The sequence below is a fragment of the Seriola aureovittata genome, chromosome 7 (genome assembly GCF_021018895.1).
Source record: "Seriola aureovittata isolate HTS-2021-v1 ecotype China chromosome 7, ASM2101889v1, whole genome shotgun sequence".
NCBI classification, from domain to species: domain Eukaryota; kingdom Metazoa; phylum Chordata; class Actinopteri; order Carangiformes; family Carangidae; genus Seriola; species Seriola aureovittata.
This window is the reverse complement of record NC_079370.1, coordinates 28,260,800-28,284,255: the sequence shown is the minus strand read 5'-3', so window position 1 is coordinate 28,284,255 and position 23,456 is coordinate 28,260,800. Positions and strand designations below refer to the sequence as shown.

Sequence of the window (23,456 nt, the reverse complement as noted above, 5' to 3'; positions counted from 1 at the left end):
ACATTGTGAGTTGCCGTGATGAAATTCACATAAGTTGGATCAGCCTGTGATTTCAATTTTTCACTTTGATTTTCAGTGTGATTGTGAATCCAGCCCTCAGTGGGTTGATGATTTGGTTTCCATTGAATGTTGTTATGTCATTTTGTTCTCAACAAATTATACAATGTACATCAGTAAAGATTTTCTACTTGAATAATTCGTTCAAGATCTGATGTGTGATTTAAGTGTTCACTTAATTTTATTGAGCAATGTATAATAACCTAGCATGACTGGACCTTGTATTGTCAATAAGTGAAATTAAGGATGTACAGTGCATTCAGAAAGTTTTTGACCCCTTCGACTTTTTCACATTTTGTTATGTTGCAGTTTTATGCATCAGTCTACACTCAGGAATTCATAATCAATTTCTTTGCCAATGTATTACAAAGGACGAACTGAAATCTCACGTTGACACAAATATTCAAATCCTTTACTCTGAACGTAGCTGAAGCACCTTGGGCAGCGATTATAGCCTCAAGTCTTCTTGGGTCTGACACTACGAGCTTTGCACATCTGGATTGGTGGATTTTCTGCCGTTCTTCTCTGCAGATCCTCTGTCAGGTTTGATGGAGATGATGTTTGATTGGTTCAAGTCAGGGCCCTGGCTGAGCCACTCAAGGACACTCACAGAGTTATCCTCAAGACACTCCTGTTGGAAGGTGAACCTTCAGCCCAGTCTGAGGTCCCTGACCAGTGTCTATGTCATGTCACATATTTATGCCAAACACAGTGACCAATCAAATGGGCCGTCACATCAGCCACTGTCCCCTGCCTCCAAAGTCTCAAAAGTCAACTTGACGAGCGAGTGTGTGCTGAGCTGTTGTGAGTGCGGTGGGAGATTTGATCTGCTCTCATGTGACTGCAGTTGTGCACATGGAGCAGACATGCTCCCTTGAGAGGAAGGATTTCCACTTACAGATACCGTTCTGTGTGCACGTGTCATGTTTTTATGTGTGACAGTTTTGAGACTAATTAGATGCTGTAGCCACCACAGATGGCCTCATTTATGAGAGAGAACCTCCTCCATGTCCAAGCAGTTGGCTGCACGGATTCAGTGCTGCTGCCTGTCAGTGTCCTGTTGAGCTCCTCTACCCCTTGAATTTTTACCAAATGCTTGTCGTTCACAATATCATGTCGAATACTGTAAAGAAGTAATTATAAGAAAACATCAACGCTAATTATTCATCTCTGCTTTCTGAGTCACTGATCATTCTGCTTTGTGCTTTTGGAGTTATCTTAGCTGGGCGCCCACTTCTAGGGACAGTAGCCACAGAATTGATTCGTCTCCATTTTAAAAACAAGTTGGTCAGACTGTGGACTGATGAACATCTAAACTCTCAGAGATGACTCTGTGACCCTTTGGCTTCATGCAAATCAACAATTCTTGTTGATAAGTCTTCTGAGAGCTCTGTTTTGCGAGTCATGATTCACATGAGCGATGTGCCTTGTGAACAACAAACTCAAAATGTTATACAATATAATATAATCCCAGTCACAATATAAAGTCAAAGTCTGGTGTCATTGTCTGGACTCCAGATTTGATACACTGTGAATTAGAGCTGCGTAATTAATCAAAATATAATATATAGTCAAGTGCAATATCCAAATCCATTTTTTTTGATAAAGGTAAAATGTGTCACAATATCATAAGCGTTGTGGTGCTACAGAGGTTATTTTTTTTCAGTGAAAATCAAATGAAAAAACTAGCATTGCAAATGGAATCACAAGGGTCTGCCAATATAATCCCAATATGATTTTTTTTTTTTGCATATCATGCAGCCCTAGTATGAATGTTTCAATCAATACAATGATTTGTGTGTTATTAGTTAAAATTATGAAATGTGTTTGTCTTGCCCCTGTGAGTTGGGTTGATCTTGGCTGATGACCTCATCAGTCACAGTTTTGGTCTTCCAGGCTTTTGTCTGGAGGAGCTCAGAGAAACGATATGCCTCCATTCAAAGCGCTTGGCTCAGCTGTTGCAGTCACCTCTGCCTTATTTTGGTAATGCTGTTCTGGCTTTTCATTTTTCTGTTCCAAGGCTGTGATCTTGTTTAGTATACACTGTGGAATGTATCTGCCCTTTTAACACTGACTGCACTGCACTGTACATCTATCAGCCTAACAGCATGAACTGCACAGTGCATGCTGTTATGTAGATCGATCGTTGTTTTTCGTCTGTATTGCTTATTTGCTTAGACCCTCAGATTTTTCACTTTGCACAACACACCTTGAGCTTTCCTCAATCTTACCTTGACGTTCTTCTGGGTCTCGTTTTCTTTGCCAATAAAGCTGCGTAGGTAGATGAAGTTTTCCACAAAGTCAAGAAGCTAACTGTTAATTGGCTCACTAGCTTTAATGAAGATTATCTGAGTTGTGCAGGTGTTGATGTAGAAACACTTTTTGTCTGTAACAACACATTTCAGTTGAATCTTTGTGTTTTGTTATTTATAACTTGAATTACTTGTGATTTACACATGTTGAAAGATGAAACCAAATGGACTCAATAAGGGACTCCCTGGGATTCGGATTCAGTGGGAAGGGAAATCCAGGCTTGATAAAAATACCATGAGACTACAACACAAGCAATGGATTACTTCCCTAGCTCTGCACATCATGTCTCTGCATTTTGAGGTAAATCTGTATGAACAGCAGGACTTGTCTGCCGCCAGGAGAGTTTTCTGGTGCCCCACGTGTATATATAGTCCCGTTATCCTCCATCTGAGTGAACAGGAGAGGACTGTGGCTGTAATGGCCAGTGAGTGATGTTCCTTCTTAATGGAATTGCTGTAGCTCTCAGCCGGCTGTCAGCCGACACAATGACCCGTCAGTCTGGCTGACACCTTGACTGACAAACCCACACTCATACTGGTGCATTCATTCCCCTTAGGCTCCAGCAGGCTTTATCCAGCCACCACTGGGCTGTATTAGAGGGCAGCAGGCTGGAAAAGCAGGAGTTCTTTCTGCTCTGGCCTTTGGGGAAGAACTATGGCTGCAGGATGAAGAATAGTCTGGCAGAGTCCACACACATCGCTTTCTTTGATAGGCTCTGGTCCCATCCGGTCTGCCCAACTAGACTTTGTAATCCATCATCACTGCATCACTAGTGAAGATGCAACAGAGCAAAAAGTCACTGCTTCTCTGAACTTGGCCTTTTGTTTGTGAAGCCTCTGGAGTATGATATCCATAAACCTCAGACGCATTTGTCACACTTCAGGGAACTAGTAACTATTAACTGCTCATCTCTATTAACCTTCCTGTCACTCATGCTAATGGACATAATGATAAACAGGATTCAGCTTTGGTGAATGTGTGTTTGTAAGTGTGGACCAAAGTGTGTGCATGTGTCTTGTGCCATGACAAATTGATAAAAGGACGGTTTAATCATATCTACGCGCTTGCTCTTGTTGTTTTCACAGTGTGTGATACTGGCTCTGTGTGTGTGTGTGTGTGAGTGTGTTTGCATTGAGTGTGTGTGTGTGTGTGTGTGAGAGTGTGTGAGTGAGTGAGTTTGTTTGCATTGTGAGTGTTGAGGTCTCTTCAATGCCTGTCAATTTCAATCCTCATCAGGATGGTCTTTGAGGATTTGACCATTAATCCCTCCATTAGGTGCAGGGATATGTCCACAGGGACAAAAGAGTCTTTATGTCCATGGACATCTCATTTTTGGTTAAACCTTTTGTTTCTATCTACGGGTGTATCCAGCTTTGGCAGATAAAACTCATTGTGAGAGAGCAGTCATGTCAGAGTTACATCTTAAACACTGACAAAGTTGTTTGGAAAAGGGTTAGGGTTTCTTTTTTGTGTGTAGAAATAGAAATGGTTGCATGAAGGGCTTTAGGGATGTAGTAATGGAAGTCAAAACAACCAGGGGCCTCATTTACCAAAGCATACTTTGGTAAAAACTGAGATGAGAAAGAAAATCCACAGTCATTGTGAGTTAAAATGTATTCTGAGCAGTCTGAGTTGAACAATTTAAATGGATATCTTGGATCAGTTGGATTATTGTTACAGCATTAAATACAGCAACCCATCGGTACTGTTCATTTTCCTTTAGTATCCTTCTGAGTTTGTGGACTTTTTGATACATCCTTTACATTTCAACAAGGCTGTGTATTTTCTTGCATCACTACTACTACTAATATTAGACTCAGGTGTAAATGCTTGAACCAGTGACTAATTGTTGTAACTTTGAATAATTTCAAGTCTCCACCATGTCACGTTTGGCTACAGTGACCGACTCAAATGAATGCAAGGCACGGTCCAGTTTCTGTTTGCAGAAAACATTTTCGGATATAAAATAGGGTTTGTTAGTTCAAGCAGAGGCTGTACCTGTTCTATAATCCTGATTATATTGTTTTATTATATTATACCTGTTGTCTCATAGTCTCAGTAGTTAAAACACATGTGAATAATGACAAAACATCATCAGAATCCAAAATTACAGTCTACAAAAAGTCAAGGATCCATTAACTGTGACCCGTTATCATACAAGATTTACATGTCTCACTCATATCCATCATATTGGGACTGTAAGAGTGAGAATGAGGAGTATTGGCGATCCAGGATCACAGCAAAGTTGAAAAATCTAAGAAATCTTTGAGATAAATATAGAGATAAATCAGTTTCAGGGCCAGTTTTTCTGTTTGTGCATTGCTTTGTTTTCCATCAAGAGGGATCATTAAGGATCTGTTATGTAGAATCATATGTCTCCAGGGAGCTCATTTCCTGGTGAGAGAAAAAAAAACATGAGGATGTATTTGATTCAGCTGTACAGTTATCAGTTATCAGTTTTTTTAAGCTGTCTATCAGACATTCAGCCATTACTGAATTTCTGTCCTGGCTTCTCCTGCAAAGACTTAGACCTACACAAATTCTCTGAGGCTCCATCTCTCTTCTCTTACTTTTTACAAGGCTTATCTCCTTTCTTTCTCCCAGAGTTTCTCTCTAGCTTACTTGATGTTTTCCCTTAATCTTTGAAAGTCCCTGTGTAACTGATATAGATTGATATGCAACCTCTTCTGCTGAGCAATGTGAATTAGCCTCAGTCAAGCCGTGGCTCTATTCATTAGCTTAAGCCTGGGCAACTCTGGAACAAAGTGCCTCACTACTCTAAAGTGCCGGCACACAATGCCTAATAAGTCTTTATGTGCTATTAGGAAGGCTTTGAAAGGCAGGCTGAAAAGTCTGACGCTCCCCCCTCCCCCCAGTGTACAGTGCCGATTGTCATTTATTGAAAGCTGTAATGGGAAACAGGGCTGTGCAAGCCTCCATGTGCCTTTAATAGCTCTGTGAAACATTAAAAATGGGAAATTTATTAGAATGCTTTTTAACTAATGAATCAGGGTCTAGGCGCCCCATCCTTGCCACTGTGGTAAAAGCCTTCCTAATTCATCTGAATATGTTACTGGGTGTGTTGTGAATGAGAGCAAATGCCACTCTTTAGTAGTACTGATGGACCACACTTGTACAGAAACGTACACTAGTACTACACTGCTGATGTTCCTCATAATGCTAACAGCAGAATGGACACTAACTCAAATATAGACAGAAGCCTTGACAGCACACACAACTGCACTTCCTGTGAACCAGTAATTGATAGGAATCCAGTCAAGCTGCTAAGACATTGCGAGGAATGACAGTTCCCACCGGGAAAGAGTCTGTAGAGGGAAAGGATTAGGGAACACAGAAAGCTTTGCTCTTTGGCTGCTACAGGAAAGCTGTACTGGGCGTGGGTGGGTTGAAAGGCATAAGTAATGAATGACTCTTCCTCCCAATTTGTACTGTATATCTTTCTGCTGCTTGACACTTAAAACTTTCTCTGCTGTTTACCCCTCAGCCAGACAATCATTGTGTCAAATACTGTAAATGGCTCATAGTGCAAACTCTTTGAATCAAATCCAGTATTCAAGTAATGGCAGTAACTAACAGCCAGCATGAATAAATATGAACAGGTAAAAGATGGTGATGGTTACCTGTACCATAGTGGTTCACATGGTAAATTCAGCATAACATACATTTCTGCTCCACCAGTTTCATCGATACAGCAACATTACTCATGTCATACTGAGTTTCTTTTATTACTAAATAATAGATATTGCTTTTACTTTGCCATTTTTCAATTGGTGGCAACGAAAGTCAACACTTCAGGCAGATGTTTGTTTCACATCAAGAATTGAGGGATTTTGCTCTTTGAACTGTTTTTTAAAAGATTTTAATGTAAAACAGAATAAATAAAGTAGACGTGACTGCCATTAATATGAGTGAAAGAGAAACTTGGAGCAAGGGAGTGGTGGTGTCCTTTATTTACCATGCCTTTATTTAAAACAGGCTTATATTAAAGGCTGATCCATGGATTCATGTAGTTTACACCAACTCCTCAGACATCAAGCAGAAATGGAGATTTGTCAAGCCAGGCAATATTTTCCTATTGTTGTTCCCACTGTCGCCTCAGTTTCCTGGAACCCGCTGTTCTAGCCCATTTATATCAAGATTTCAAAATAAAACAGGTCCAGCAATGTTTCCAAAACTCTCTGTTTTTGGAGCTGGAAAACTCAGGAGTTGTGTGGACGGCAGGAGGAAACGTAGCAAAAGAGATGTGTTAAAAAAAGAAAATTTAGTGGTGTGGATATGGCCTCAGTAACAAGGTGTTTTTGCCCCCATAACTGCTGCTCACTGGATGTTTTTTCATTCTGTCATCTCAGGAGACTTTTGCATGAAAGTCCCAGGAGATCAGCAGTTTGTGAGATCACATTTCCTCCCCATTATCCAAATCTGATGTTTGGTCTGAATAACAACTGAACCTCTTCACCATGTCGCCATGCTTTTATGTGTTGTTGTATGTACTTGTTGGCACATGATTGGGTAAAGAGGTATTTGCATTAAAGAGTACGTGTCTACATTGCTAATTCATCAATATAACAAAGTCATGTCATACTCAGCCCTCTGCTGCTTCAAGTTTCTCTTTCAGTAATAGTGTTTTCATTTTCTACTTTGCCGTACTTTCAGTCGGTGTTAAGTTCTGTCACTTCCTGCAGATGTTTGACATGTAGAGGGATTATGTTCTTTGAGCTGCTTGAAAGTGATGTGAAACAGGAAGTGCTGAGATAAATTGATATATAAACTTGTTTCTAATAATGGTCTGGTTGTGCAGTTTAGGTAAACAAAGGCTACTGTTTGAAAAATGATGGTATGAGTGTGGATGGATTGCAGTGATTCACATCTTTTTTTATGATGGTAAAATAGTAATTTAAAGCCTTAGGCGTCACTTCTCCGGCCTTCTTTTCATCACCACTTAAAGTGGAAGGTTGATGCATTCAAACTTGATCAAGTGATAAAACGTGATGATTATGCAGTCAACAGTGTCAAATGAAGGTCTGCTGTTTAGTGCTTTCAGTCTCACGTGACAGTATTAGGTGTTGTCATTCAAGTACGTTCTGCCATCACCACGCTCACTCATCATTCTCCTGGCTGTTGACAGCTTTTACCCTCTCCTTTCCTATGCAGGAAGCAGCCAGTGTATAAGCACAGGCCTGCGAAGATGAGGCAGAAGTGAACAGCCCTCCATCCATAATTAATCCACCTTGATTGCATTTCCTAATCCAATTTGATGTGGTTCCCCCACAGCACACACATGTGGCTCTGTGTGTTTGCTTAGACTTGTTAAGTAGAAGCCGTGAGTCTTCAAATCTTCTTTGAAGGATTCAAGTTCAGATCTTTACAATCTTGTCTGTTTGAGTGGCAGCACTGTCAAATGACACAACAATATGTCATGTCTTATCCGTCAGCCACCGAGAAGTGTGCCTGCATTGTGCTTCCTTCAGTCTATGATTAAAGTATACTTATTATGTTTTACTTCATATGTAAAATTTGGTGCCTGATCTTGATTTCGTTTTATTATTTTGATAAAAGCTTATTCAGTCAGATTATAAAGAACAGCCGAGCAACACACAGCAGTGTGGAGTGTATGATCATTTCAGTATTTTTAGATTTTTATATTAACGTTAGTACCGGACATTAAAGTTTAAATTGCCTCAGAAGTTACTGTAGCTGGCTACATGGCTAGCTAGCCAAACCCTCAGCGTGTCATTATAGGGCTAATGTGATACTGCTATTTGAGATGACTCACTCCAGGAAATAGACGACACCACGATCCACTGTTACTGATGGATTTATTCATCTTCTGCATTTCTAACGACACCATCATCACCAACGCCACCACTCTTGAACTAATTAGATAACACTGTACAAAATAAACACACATTCACATTACAACAAACTACAGTAAACATAGACATACACGATGACACATAAGCATGTAACTAAAACTACCTTGCTGGCTGCATGAATGGACCAAAAATAATTTAAAACGGCAGTGTGTCAACTTTTACTTTAAACTTTAATGGTGTACAAAAATTCACTTTCTTTCAACTTCATGTTTTTCTCTGAAGCAAACTGTTACAACTTAAAGTGTCCCTGTGCAACAAAGGCGCAAACTTAGTTCCTACGTCCTCCATAGAGCCAATACAAATAGAAGAAAATTCTTCAAAATAAATCATATAAATAATGTGTGCAAACAAAATATCAAATGACAACATAACAACATATTACAGTAAAAACTACCTGACAGACTAATATTACAGTAATATTAATTAAGATTTACTTATTTCATAAATTGTGTATTTGACACTGGACGTGATGTCATTGTCCACAGTTTGCTAAAGCAGGGTGTCTTTGTCTGTGCCTCCATTTGTTATGAATGTTTGTATTCAGATTCAAATAAATCTGACACTTTAATGACCTGTAGGAAAATCGGCTGTTCAAAATGTTTTTTTAGGCTGAACAATTATATACCTCTTAAATGTAACATTTTAGTATAAGATTTCCTTGTTATTTTATCTATTGCATAAAAATGATAATAGATTTTCCAGAAATTTAAACCTCATAATAATCAGAATGAACTGTGACTTTCCACTGGTGAATTTCATGGAACCATCAGGAAAACTAAAACTTTATGAGTAGAAATTGAAAAATTCTTCATTATAATGTATTTTTATGACAAATAAATCAAAATCTCCTCCCACCCTCTAGCTCCAGAACGTCAGAACATTTGATCCTGGGTAGAACCACTTTAGGATTTTTTTTTCCAATAACAAGTTCATTTGTAGAATCGTGAGAATGACAAACTCTGAACAAATAACCATGATTAATAAAATAAAATAGTCAAGCCATAGTGATTGAAATAGGTTTGAGTTCAATTTTAAAAGTAAGAGCTATGCTTATTACTATATATTACATAACTAACAATCTGAGGTGTTGCTAATTTAGGTGTTAATTATATGAGTTGGGCTTAAAGTGGCCGTGTTGAAGATCTCAGTTCAGGTTGTTTTGGCAACACCTGTAGTTTCTGTGGTTTAATACTACAGTTCCCAGAATTCTCGGGCAGCAAAAGGACTTTCATGCAATATTTCAAAGTGATCCGCTGTAGAAAATTATGAAAATGACCATTGTCTTGTTTTGATGAATGATAGTGGCAAGTGCTCAGCTCTCTGACACACACTGCATTTCCTGCTACTACTTCATAATAAAAGTCAATGAAAGTGTTTTTTTTAGCAACAACTTTTTTCCAGAAATGTTGCCACGCAATATTTTATTTATCTTGTTACCTAATTTATGTGCACATGTTTCATTTCAGCCCGGTGTATTCTGCTTTTCGCTGTCATTTACAGCACCTCTGCTTTCTGTTTCACCATGCGTGTCTTAGCCCCTCCCACACACACACACACACACACACACACACACACAGGAGTGGAGCAGAGCAGAGGAGAGGGGGTTGACAGGTCGTTACGTTAAGTGCGATAAAAGCTTTTCAACAAGAACTATGAATGCCTCTAAAACCAAAAATGGACAGACGTCCATCCCAAACGTCAGGACAAAATATCAGTGTTTTTTTTAACACCCCTAGGAAGCATCATTATGACGGTGACGACAGCTAGGATTGGCTCTGGGATTTACTTTGTGTGTGTGTGTGTGTGTGTGTTTGTTATTTTGTTTGTGGGGGTGTGTTTGGCCAGGTCATCTAGTACTCTGCATGCAGGCTTGGAGCTGGCTGATAAGCTGTTTGCAAAAACTGGCAATTAAAAGTTGATCAGGCTGTCAATTCAAATGGAATGAAATGGAACCAGAAAGTAATTAAAAGGATGGCATGAAAATGACAACAATTATATCTCTTAGCTTCCCATTACCGATGCACAGAGGAATTTAATTAGTTTAGAAGCTAGTATAGTGACTCATACAGTAAACACACAATAAAACAAAGTAGCAGCCACCGCAAAAAAAAAAAGGTTGCTTCTTGTGTGTACAGACAGACTGGCTATCTCAGTTTCACTATTAAACCTATAAACAGGGAGGCTGATGGATATGAACAACACTGGTGTTTAGTTATTGCTGTTGAATCATTAGTGCAATCTATGTGGGTCCAATTAGTGTGTTTTAAGTGGCTGGTGGATGAGCGGGATATTCCCAGTCCTCCCAGTTCGCCCATATGGCCGTAGGCTGTGTATCTGCTGTGTTAATGAGCCTGTCAGTTTCCATCCCACTCAGGGTTGGCCCAAGATGGGCTGATGGGCACCTTCTTATGCACACAGAATGTACTGCGGAGAGACAACTGCTTACACTTAATAGAAGCACACACATAACTGAGTCTGTGTATTTTTTTTTATACAGAAACTTTCACTCTTCTCACAAACAGCCACACATTACTCAGTGTCCATGTATCCTCATCGTCTAGAAAATGCTGTGTATCATGGCTGGGTCTCGCTGGAGCCACCTGGGTTTTAAAGATTGATTCCGCCCGAGGCTCAAACAGCTGCTCTCATTAGGAACTTTATTTAACCCCGCTCCTGAAAGGTTGACCACAGATGTGTATGGTCCTGTATTAGCCAGCTGGGCTCTGCAGAGCTTTTACTCCCATGTTTTAAATGATGGGGACTTGCTTTTAAGGGGGAGGGTGCATTTAGCTGAATTTAGCTGGGAACATCCAGCTGCAGTGACGGGGATTGAAACTGTCAGTTTGAAGAGCATCATGATAATGACTGAAGCCTGTAGAAACCAGAGGGCTCATTAGTTAAACTTTAGAATATAGTTTATAATTATTTATTTATTTTAAGGCTTTCTGCCTTAACAAAACAGGTTAGCTTGAATTTTAAACATCTCAAAGGTTTCTGGAGGTATTTTGGCACATTTAAGTACAACTCTAAGATAAATGATATTTTTTAACTTTTTTGTGTCCTGTTTTTACATCTTTCAAATGTTTTCGAGGTAGACAAGTGCAGTTTATTACGCCACTTCTTTTACCTAGTGCACATAATTTGTTGCCCCATCATGTTTTTTGTTTTGCCAGAAGAACTAGTCTGCCCACAGTGCCTGGCGTTAAAGCTGCCCTGTGGCTGTACACAATATTGCCACCAGTGCTAAAAGCACGCTCTGAGGGTGAGCTGGTATGCACAGGTACCGCCTTGCCAGGAGGCTCGCTCTGGGTTATGTTGTTGAGTTGATCTTCCACAATGCCAGGGGGCTGGTCTCACTGTCTGCATCAGAGTTAGCAGGTAGCTGCTCAGTTCGGCTCTAATAGCCTGCTGGTCTGTAAGAAGTAACACCACAGTCTTTCTACACTAGATCTGAATGTGAGAGCAGCTTGTGATGCGCTCTGACATTCATCTGGTTGTCACAACCTCAGCCTTGTTATCTCTGATGAAGCCAGTCTACTAGGGATGGCATTTTGGTGAGGTTCATTCAGAGAGCCGATGACAGCAGCCTTGATGGTCTTGGTGAGCTGTGAGTCACCAGCTTCTGGCTTCCAGACCTCCTCATGGAAGAGCTGCAGGTCAGACACTCACATATGTTTCACCAGCGAGGACAACAGTCAAGTGGATTTAGAGCCTTGTGGACAGACTCCGGGACATCAGTGTCCTGCCATGAAGGGGGCAAGTGCCTTGTTTTTTAATCAGCTGATAAAACCTTTGCAATGGCCTTCTCCTGCCCCAGCAATCGTGCTATCATTACATGACAGGACCCCCACCTGGTGGGTGAGCTGTGATTCTGTGATCAGCTTGTGCTTGGCTGCTAGTTCTCTTTTTTTCCATGAGAAAGAAAGAGCACTGTTTTTCCACACACCCATGCCTGTTCTGATTCTGTGCACTCTCACACTCTCTCGCTTCCCTCTGAAGATGAAGAAGAAAACAGACTATAGGCATATGTTGTAAAACTTTACTCGGCAGAGATGATTCTGAAGATGATTAAAAAGCTTTTGTGATAATGAATTACAAAATTGTCATGACATTTTCAGCACAGTGAGAAACTCCATTTATTTGACTCTACGACTCTCAATTTTTTCCACAATTCAAGTTGAGTGTAGTAAGATTGCAAGATGAATTCCATCACTGCAAATATTTGTCTATTATTATCATTATTATTATATTACCTTTGTCTGTGAAGTGAAATCATTGTGTCTATCTGATAATCCATTGGTCTGTTACCAAGATATCTTAAAATGCTGATGCACATAAAAACCATGTGCGTGCACCAAATGCTTCCTTGTGCGGGTGGTTTTGTGAACTTCTCTCACGTACACGTGGTTTCTGTGTTTGAGTTTTGAGACTAATTTAACACCATAGTACGTTTTCAAGTGATGGAGAAGATTTGTTTTATTTTCAGACTGTCACTTTGCCACTTTTAAGATTTCTAAACCACTTCCATGTGATTGACATCGTGTTAATTTTTTTGCCAACAGTTTCCTCAGCTTTGCAGGGTAATGTGAGTTCACTCTCACTATAGCCTTGGAGCCTCTCGCCGGTTCCATTCATTTTTTGTGTCCATGCCGGCAGCAGGCAGAGCTGGAAGCAATATGATTTCAGGTGGTCTGTCCGTCCATCCCATTTTGGTGAACGTTATATCTCAGTAACACCTTGATGGAACTTCTTCAAATTTGGCACAAACGTTCACTTGGAATCAAAGATGAACTGATTCGATTTTGGTGGCCTGAGGTCAAAGTTCAAGGTCACGGTGACCCATGTTCTTTTGAATGCACAGATCGGAATCGATCAATAAACACACAGACAGAAAGCAGCAATGTGACAGAAAAACAGTGAAATTGCTCCAAATATTTAGTAACTTTCAATGTTAGTGTCTCGATCTAAATCAGTGATGACACACGGACAATAGGGCTTGATTGGAAGCGCAGATCGTTTAGTTTAAGGAGAAAAAAACGGCACGTCTCTAGCGCAGGTCTGCGCAGTTGCGCAGCAATGGTGCTTTACAGATAACATGAAATTTGGGCTTAAGAGGGTAAAAACAAACAAATATGACTAAGCACAGCTATTTTACTTCCGCCTTGCGATGCAACAACGCACGCTGTTTGAATTGAGGTATTTACATAATTCATTATGTCGACGTGTCGCCCCAGCCCTACTTCTTTCACAGTGTGACCTCACAAACACGCTTTTGGCCACAAATCACAAATACATTCATTAATTATGACATTTAACTCAAATGTCTATAAGGATAAGTGGACGACAGTGATACAGTGATGACATTTATATCCAAAAAGTAAAAAGGTCAACTTCAGTGTGACATCATAATGTTCTGTAAAAATACTTCTGTTCATTATTCAACCCTGTAACTCAGGCAGGAGAGACTGTGGCCATGTTTCCTGATACTTGGCTGGTTGGTGGAGTGATACAACCATCAGGGTAGCCATTCTAGTTTCCCATTGTTTCCAGAACTTTCTTCACTGGCTTGTACTTTGACATGCAAGCCAACAACTGCAGACTTACTGGCTGCTGTCACCTTTATTTCTGCTATGATGTGCTGATAAGCTGTTAGATCTGTCAGTAACAGGTAAAAATGAACAAAACTTATCATCATTATCAGCGATCCAACTTCGAGATTGTTTATAGCCCGGCTCTCGCAAGATGGTTTTCATCTTTGATCCATGTTTAGTGGGTTTGGTCTTTGACTTAAACTTCCTCTCCAGACATTTTTTAAACTATGTTAAAATCTCTGCTATGATTTAGTGCTGGGTTGAAAAAAATGATTCTCCGATTAAAATCGATCTGATATCGATTAATAAAACCTGAGATTAATCTTTTAATATGCTTCTTTTACACTGTCCTGTGGATGTGTGAAGCTGTCACAATGACAATGACATCGTCAGGCGGGCGTAGGTGTAGAAACTGCTGGAGCCACTGCAACGATGCTCCGCCACTTTTTTTTCTCCAAGTGATGAAATAAAATATGTGCAATTTGCAGAATCCAGTTGAAATGTATCTACTGTGCTTGAAGATCCGATCACTAAAGTGTATGTCATGTAGAGAGCTTATAAAAACAAATAAAATGGTCAAAGTTGTCATGTTGACATTTAAGGTGCATTGATTGATTTCCAAACGTCAATCATGCATTTCGTAACACGCAAGAAAACATTCCACATTCCACGTGTCTGGTAGCTGGCGGTCGCCTCCGAGCTGCTCGGTGAATTAAATTGTTAATTAGTAAAGATGAAAAGACAGAAAACAACCTTTCATTCATTATTCACTCTTCTGGCAGTTTCTTCATTTGTGATGCATTTACAGTCAGTCTGTTACACTTGGACAGCTTGTGCTGCTGGAAATGAAAGCTAGCTTAGCTACGTTTTCATAGCCTAGTCTGTTAGCTTAGCTTGACCTCTGCCTGCACTGCAGCTTCTCCTCTGAATGGATGTTTCCAATGTGGCGTCATATGCTCGACACAAGTCCGTAACTGATGAATTGAAATGATTCAGGAAATCAGTGGCAATACCCAGCCCCACTGTGATTCATATTTAGTTTAACATGGTTTACACATAAAGTAGTGAAAAAAAATTGAGATTGAGAAATCTGGATCAGACCTTGTGCCCCGCCCACCACCTGCTGCTCCAGGTGGACAGGTGAAAGAGCAGAGAGCATCAAGATGGTTAGAGGAGGAAACATCAGAGAGACTCAGCCACATGTTTGAGTCTCAGTCAGACCCAGACTCAGATGAGGAGTCTGAGACCAGAACCAGAGACTAGCAGACGGATCAGAGCGGTTAGCGTAGTTAGCATCTTGTATTTGTTTATGTTGTTTGTTAGCTTGTAACTGGCAGTGGATGACACAGTGTCGGTGGTTGTGCTAATTCTAACCCTCCCTCCGTACTGACAATGTTTCAGGTTTATCTAGCCCCGCCCCCCGTCCCCACAAGTTGACAGGATTGGTTCCTTAGGTTTGTCACGTATGAAACCCTACCTGTCTGAATCTGTGTTTATGAGACTGTCATTGGTTCACTGCAGTTCAAGGTGGAAACACTCAGTCATGGTGTTGATGATTATTTCAGTCATCAAATGTCTGTATTATATAAAAACATCATATGGATGTTAAAAAGGTGAAACACTGGATCTGATTGTAACAAAAATAGAGTCCTGCACTTGAGTGCTGTTTTTGGGGAAAAGAGGACCAGTGTACCTGTTGGCTCTGGATTTGCTCCCTTTGAATTTCTGCTTCATAAACTCTCATCTCATGTCAACTTAATTAACTTGGAATCTTGCCTGGTGATGTCAGTTTGACTTTCTGGCTCATGGTCTTCCTTCTCTTTGTATGACTTAATGTGATAGAGACAAAGCCTGGTCACTGACTGACTGATCAGCTCAGTAATGTGGTCTAAACCTGACTGTTAAACAGCATTAAAGCTCTGAATAATAATGTGCTTGTTTCACATTTTCCTGATTTAGAAAGTCCTGCCAGACGCCACCATTGTGACGTATTCATGTTATTTTGACTTTTCTGTACATACAATGGAAGAGGAGGACTGTACCATATAATGCAGTATAATATGTGCAAAATCCCATCAAGTCATTAAAGAATAAATGCTGCCAGTGGTATTTCTCTACTCTAGTTTTTCTTTTATTTTTCTCTAATTTATATCAGTTTTAATATTCAAAATACATGTTGATGAATTCCCTATTTTTTATTTTCAATAAAAACTGAAAGTAATGAGCCCCACTTACTTCCATTACATAGGAATAGCACCTTAGGGCCATTGCAAAGCTGGGCAGAATTAGCACAGTTTTACCCTGAGGTTCCTTGGCACCTGAAATTCTTGCTCATCAAGGTTTTGGTAAAGCAGGGTTTGTCTTATATGATAACAGCTGCATAATGCCCATTGTAGTACAGTAACTACCTTCCCACAACACTGACACCACACCCTCGAGACAAGTTTGGGCAGCCACAGCTGGATCTCCAATTGGAAGACGTGTGTGCATACATTAACATAACAATAAAGCAATAGAGGTTTTAAGGAGAGAATAAAAAAATCACTGAAGATTTCCAAAGATCATTAAATGATGGCAAGTTTCTGTTTACAACATGTGTGCTTTACCTCAAGGTGAATACTGGGGCAAGAATACATTTGCATGAATTAGCATGTTCAAGTAGTGTAGGGACACTGGCTTTTCGTTACAAACAGACAAAGTCGATAAATCAAAATGAGAGCCAGCCGCTCAAGTGATTGTTGTGGCTCTCTGGTCACCGCAGAGACACAGGAATGAGTGTGCAGAAGCCTCACAAAATAGGATGTAGCTCAGTGGTCCATAATTCAAGAATGAATATGTATAAGTAGGAGCTCAGTGGACTTGGCCTAGGGAGAAATAATTTGGTAGACAGGAGGAGACTGGAATCGCCATCTCTCACTGTTCAGAGAGGGTAGAAAAGACCCTGCAGTCATTAGGAAGTAACATTCATTCTGTACCTTCACTTGTTCAGTCATGAAAGGGGTGGAGTTAGTGACAGCAGTGTGTGTGGAGTTATTAAGGTATATTTGGTCTTTTTGAAAACTGTTAGCTTGACTGTGTTCAAACAGCAAGTAGCTGGGCGGATTTTTGGCCAAATGTGGCAGTTGAGTAATGCTCCAAGTACATCAGTTAAGAGCCATCAATGATTAATTAAGTGGCATTTATCACAAATAAACTGAGCTCAGGACTATAGACTTTTTCCACTTGGAGCTAACATAAAATTTTGGGAGGACCTGCCCAAGTCTAGGAGCACCATTTAATCAGCATTCACTGTTGATCATGAAGGACAGGTGCTTTTACTTATCACCAGTCTTCTTATTCATTGTAGCTGCTGTGAGTTCTATGATGAGCTGTATCATTGCTGTAAAGTGGATTTCCTCACAGTCTGTTCTGTTGATTTGACCCTACATTATTTTGTTTGGTTGGTCCTTTTGTATCTTTTCAATTCATTGCTCATTTTCTTTGCAATCTAAATCCACATTATATATTTCCATACTGTCTTTAGGTTCGGCTTCATTTTTTCCTTTAACACTTTTCCAGAACCCTTGAATTATTGGACAGACCTAAAACACACACACGCGTGTGATCACATATTTGTCCACATTTTCTCCAACATAATTCCAGTAAAGCTGGTAAATAATATAGTGCGCAATTCTATTTTGCAAAAGTGCAGCTTTTCTGGTAAATGTCACCGTTTTTATTTTTTCCATTACATGCCATCTTCCATCACATACCATATGTTCAGGTTCTTCAGGTCATATTTAATTAACAGGTCCCACACATCAGGGGGAAATGTATAATGTATATATTGACATAAGACAAACCATTAAGAGACCTCTTAACTTGATTTTTGCCTGTAATGCATGTAAAAAATTTAGAGATTCCTCGGCCTGAGACAGCAAAATATCATCTGCATATATGAGTTCCTGTTCCAAATTGGATACCCTTAAGATCATCATGGATTCTTCCTCTGCGAGAGTCTCAATAGTTAGACTGTACAGTAGTGGAACAAAACTCAATGGAACAACCTGGAGCTGAAGTTGGCAGTTCACAGATGCTTCCAATTCAGTCTGACAGAGCCTGAGAGGATCTGCCAGGAAGAATGGGACAAACTGTCCAAACCCAGGTGTGTAAAGCTTGTAGAGACTAACCAAGAAGACTCAGAGCTGTACCTGGAGCCAAGGCTTCTACAAAGTACTGAATTAAAGGTCTGAATATGTTTGTAAATGGCAGTTTTACAAATTCAAAATTAAATCAACATGAAAAGTGAAGGCGTCTAAATGCTCTCTGAAATGACTGTAGACACGGGTGGTCGTTTATCAGACGCTCCCTGGCTCCATGCAGCACCTAGCTGAAACCACAGCCACCCTTCATTCCCTTCAGTTTAAATGAACTCTAATAAAGTTGCTCTTTGATGCATTAATAACCTCTTCCTCCTGCTGGACTGCGGGGCCAGCTTCCGAACAGCACCCTGCATATCCTTGCCTGACATGCACTGTTTAATTATTTCTTTCTATGAGTGTTGGAGCGAAACGAGGGGAAGTGGAAAGTGATGACATACTTCTAATGAATCCTTGAATAAATAATACTGCTGTCTAAGCTTAAGGCATCCTGAACCGACCTTATTGGGAGAAAGGTGGAAAGCAGAGGAAGCAGAGAGAGGGTAAAAGGAGGATGGAGGAGGTAGAGAACACACCTGGAACTACAGTGACCTCTATTGTATGTCACATGATTAGTCTCTCAATTACACTGTTACTTGGCTTTAATCTCAGTGGCGGTCATGCTAATTTTTCAGAGCTTAATTTCAGTAAATCAGGATTAAACATTTATACGTTCCCTCTACCAGTTTTATATTTTTTTCAATGAACATAAATCAATAAACAGAAGTTGCAATACAAGATATTGGAAACAAATTTATCAAATACAATGCAATAAAGACCAAAAATATCAGGTGTAAGTCCTCAGATTGAATTAATTAAAAAAAAATCTCTTTAACATCTTGTCATTAAAGCAGCTGATGGAAACACAATTCAAACTCAAAATATATTTTGTCAAAATCTCAGAAATATAATAAATACTTTTGTTGTGCAGCTCTTCATGTTATTGTTCAGCCTGAATTATTTTTCAGATTGTTCATACGATTCCCTCATTCCCTCCACTGTAGTAAAATTTATTGCCAATTTACCTGCAGCTCACCTGTGCATGTACAAACACAAAACACTAGACATTATTTTCTGTATTCACAATACATTAATACGTTCACAGTATGCTTGAGAATTTACACGATAAAATAAAAAATAGAAATCATAGAAATCAAACATACCATGTAAAGATTGAATGATAAAAACACCACTTCAGTTGTTTCATATAGTCAGTATTAATCAGTAGTTTATTTGTATTTCATAACCATGTTTCTTATTGTTTTCTAAAAATAAAAACATCAGAGTCATTCTCACTGCCAGAGGAGCCTTCATGCTGTGAGCTGCAGTGAACAGTGTCCGTTGAACTATGAACCGTACTTGTATTATTTTTTTATTTTAAATATCTGTTTGAATCATTGTCATTATTCATTGTTCTGAAAATCTGAAGAGAGGATTCTAAATCCTGCTCAAAACGTTCCTGAACTCTCCGTCCACGACATGAACAAAACATAGTCCGATTTTCATGTGGTTTTTAAATGTGTTGTTCTGTTCCAGAAGGACACGACTCACCTGTGCAACAGCTGGATGTTTCCATCTGCTGCATGTGCACAGTGTTTCATTGTGTTTGCGCCTGTCTGCATGTATCTGTGTGTGTGCGTGCGTGTGTGCATATGTGTGTGTGTGTTTTGGAAGGGGGTGGCCATTTCTCCACTTATCAGAGGCAGTGTGAGATTGAGGGCCGTCACCCACACTCTGTTGCCATAGTGAAGGCAGACGGAGAGCAGGTTGAGTGACAGCTGATCCCACCACACACATTTTCTCTTCCTTCATGCTTTTTGGTGCTCCACTCTCTCATACACAGAAGCTCAGTCCATGACCACACTGTAACTGATCACCTGCCCATATTTCATCTCAGAAGATTCTACAGTGTGTTTCTGTTGCCAGTGGGGAACCTGCACTAAGTGCTTGACAAATGTTGTTGCCAAGGGCAACTGCACAACCAATACTGTTTTGGCTCCCCGACTGCCAATCAACAATGACACTGATCGCTGCCTGTTTTTTGTTGTGCCTTCAAATCTGGACATTTTCATTTGGTTTACAGGTGACTTACACAACAGGAAGTGTGTCTTTTAAAGCTGGGGTAGGAAGTCTTTTTTGGCATCAATGGGCAAATATTCCATAATCACCTTTCAGCACATTGTTATTCAAAAGGGCCTGAGAGCAAACTAGACATCTGCACTTCCTCTTGGTCTGTTTTCAGGCTTTAGAAAATCTATCCTGCCAAAGGAGACTTTGAGCTATCACAGGTGTTTTCAGAGAGAGAATGTTCCTATTGGCTGTTCTACAAATGCAGATGTGTGTGCAGGTCCTTCAGATGGACACCTGTCATACTGTGAAGTGTGTCAGAGACTGTGTCACTGGTGTTGTGAGCTCTTGTGAGGGCGGCTGTATTTTAAAATTCTGCAGTGGTATGATTAGACCTGGGACAAATGAAATTATATGAATAAACATATTGAAAATGTATTCATTACAAACTAAAATAGCCTTTACTGCCATATTGACATATTCCCTGATGGAGACTATGTTATAGTTATGAGTAGGGATGGACACTTGAAGAAATTTCCTTATTCTATCATGAGAAAACTAACTATCAATTATCGATTCATTATTAATTTTTTTAATTAAAAAATGCCTATGGCAGAAAATACTAAAGAAAGAATCTTTTTCCTCTTTATTCCAAGAAGAAATTATAGTCCAGCAACAATCCTCTTAAACATGGCAGTTAAAGTTTAATTTCTTTAACTATTTAACAGAACAAAAAAGATACGCGGCGCTCCTGAAGGCAGTGGGAGCCCGAGGCTCTGAGCCAAGCCTCTTCACAAATAACAAACCAAAGCTAAGGCGCTTAAACACGGCATTGCAATGTTTACAATGAGCTTCATTACTTTTTAGCTCCAAATGTTCCCACAACAAACTTTCGCCTTGCTCCCTTCATGTTTGCCTGCGATGCCTACGGCAGCCCACATTTTTCTCTGTTGAAAATTGAAATTGCACCCCGGCCGGTTGCTGCCACGTAGTGAAATTCATTGCATTGCTTCAACACTTGGATTGGATTCCACGTGATCGACAAAATTCTTAACGATCAATTATCGATCATCGATTAATCATGCCCACGTCTAGTTATGAGTGTGGCAGAGCGTTCAGGTGATTGACAGAATTCTTATTAATGTATTCAGAAAGCTAATGATTGATTAATAACGCTTACTGTAATAACGCTACATATTTAGAGCTGAAACAATCATTTGTTTGACAGTAAATTCATCAGGAACACTTTTGATAAACAGTTAATTTTTCAAGTCAGTTTGGAAAGGAATGGAAAATACCAAATATGCGCAGGTTCAAACATCATATGTTTCCTGCTTGTCTTTGTCTAAAGAGACGGTGTATAAAATATATTTGTGTTAAGTCTTTGTGTCAGTTTGGTGACATCACACTGGGCTCTGGGTACTTGTGATGGTCATTCTCCCTATTTTCTGATATTTCTTAATTAGTTGTTATACATATGGTACATGGATGATATAAATGAAGTGAAATTAAAGAATTCAATTAAATTAAAGGGGGAGCACATTCTTATTTTATAAATAAAAACACATTACTTTTAATTATTTTAAAAAGTATTATTTTTATAGAATGTATACAACGTGCTTTCCATTTAATTTTTACATCCAGCTATTTAAAGGAAAAACATAAAACAATTTGTATTGCATTTTGCTTTATTTCTCAGTTGGATTTGTATTCAAATAGAAACTATAAATCAAGATGTATTACTTGTCAATATCCTTAATTATTATAGGACAGTTCACATGATATTTGTTTATGAAAAGCATACAGAAAATTGTATGATAAGTATATTGTTATGATGTGTAAACCCTTTCCTTCCTGTGTTTTGTTTGCTCAGATCGGTCAGCTGGTGTTCAAGGGGATGAAGCGTCTGAACAGGATTCAGTCCATGGTGTTTGAGACAGCCTATAATACCAACGAAAACCTTCTGATCTGTGCTCCAACTGGTGCTGGCAAGACTAACATTGCCATGCTTACTGTTCTTCACGAGATCCGTCAGCATCTGCAGCCGGGCGGCGTCATCAGGAAGGATGAGTTCAAGGTCTGACTGTGACACACACACACACACACACACACACACACACACAAATTCACAAACTAAAGGAAAATATAGGCTGGCTTATCGCTGCCATGATGGATGTGATACAGTTTGTACATACACTACATATTAAAGTTTGTCGAAGTCTTTTACCTGGACTGACTCTAATATGTCTGACTTGCTGCCAACAAAACCACAGTCAGAACTGAGAAGAACTTGTGTGTAATGTCTTAGACTGTCTGCGATAACTGCTTAATGCTTCCAGTGTTATTCCACCACAGAGATTCTCAACATGCCTCATGGCGATTAGGCATGCTCCTTGCTGAGATTCACACACCCCATGCAGCGATTCAGATCTGATCCTTGGAGCTTTGGATGCTGAAATTACAGGCACCATTTAAATGGGTGCTTTCTGATAATTTATGTCAAGGACAGCTGAATTTACTGGATTATGTTTCCTTCAAAAGGATCTGTCTTTTTGGCGGATTTGTTTAGCTTTTTGTTATTTAAACTCAATGGGGGGCAGTAATAGTTTGTTTTTATTCCTTTTCTTATGGTTATATGAACTATTCTATAGCGTTGAACCAAGGCCAGGAATTTCGTAATTTCAGGAGCCATTGAGTGATTTGATGCCTACAAATAAATAACTAAAAAAAACAAGAAAATAACACAAATGACATGAAAATAATAAATAATTTACTTTTTAATATAATTTTAAATATAAATGTAAATGTATTTAATTTCAGAAGTTATCACTTTCAGTAGATGAATGTCATTCTTCAAGTGTCAAACTCGCATAAATCATTTTGCCCAGTAAAGTTCAAATATTTTACTCAGTGGTGTCAGTACGGTACTTGACCAGTTAGAAGGTAAATTGGACACCAATTAGAAAGATGCTGAGGTGGAAGTGATCTCTCTCCTCATGATCTCAGAATAGCGTTCTGTCCCATTAAGGATCTCATGCCTGTTTGCATTCATCACGTCATTTACTGCCCTCTTGTGGTGGCAGCAGGGTATTGACTCTGAAAGCTAGCTTGACTAGCAGCTTTTGTTTCTATTGTTCCTTTGATTTTCGTGGGCGTGACCATGTCCTGTTAGAAGCAGCTGAGAGGACAGCAGCCTGTTATGATATTACAGCATTATACACATGCACAGATGTGTGTGGAAACTAAACTTGTGTATTAAGCATTAAGAGGCAGCTGTAACAAGTAAACAAAGCGAGCAAATTACACTGACTTATCATCTCTGTCTGAGATCTGCAGTGAGTTAGAGAAGTTTGAGA

The 23,456-nt window shown here is 39.5% G+C and overlaps 1 protein-coding gene across 1 annotated transcript in view; it reads left to right on the top strand.

The window, feature by feature from the left end:
- ascc3 (activating signal cointegrator 1 complex subunit 3) overlaps positions 1-23,456 on the top strand; it is a 162,495-nt gene that overhangs the window by 42,909 nt on the left and 96,130 nt on the right. The window contains exon 9 of the mRNA XM_056380794.1: positions 21,974-22,177. Coding sequence (XP_056236769.1) covers positions 21,974-22,177 — 204 coding nt within the window. The remainder of the gene's footprint in view (positions 1-21,973; positions 22,178-23,456) is intronic.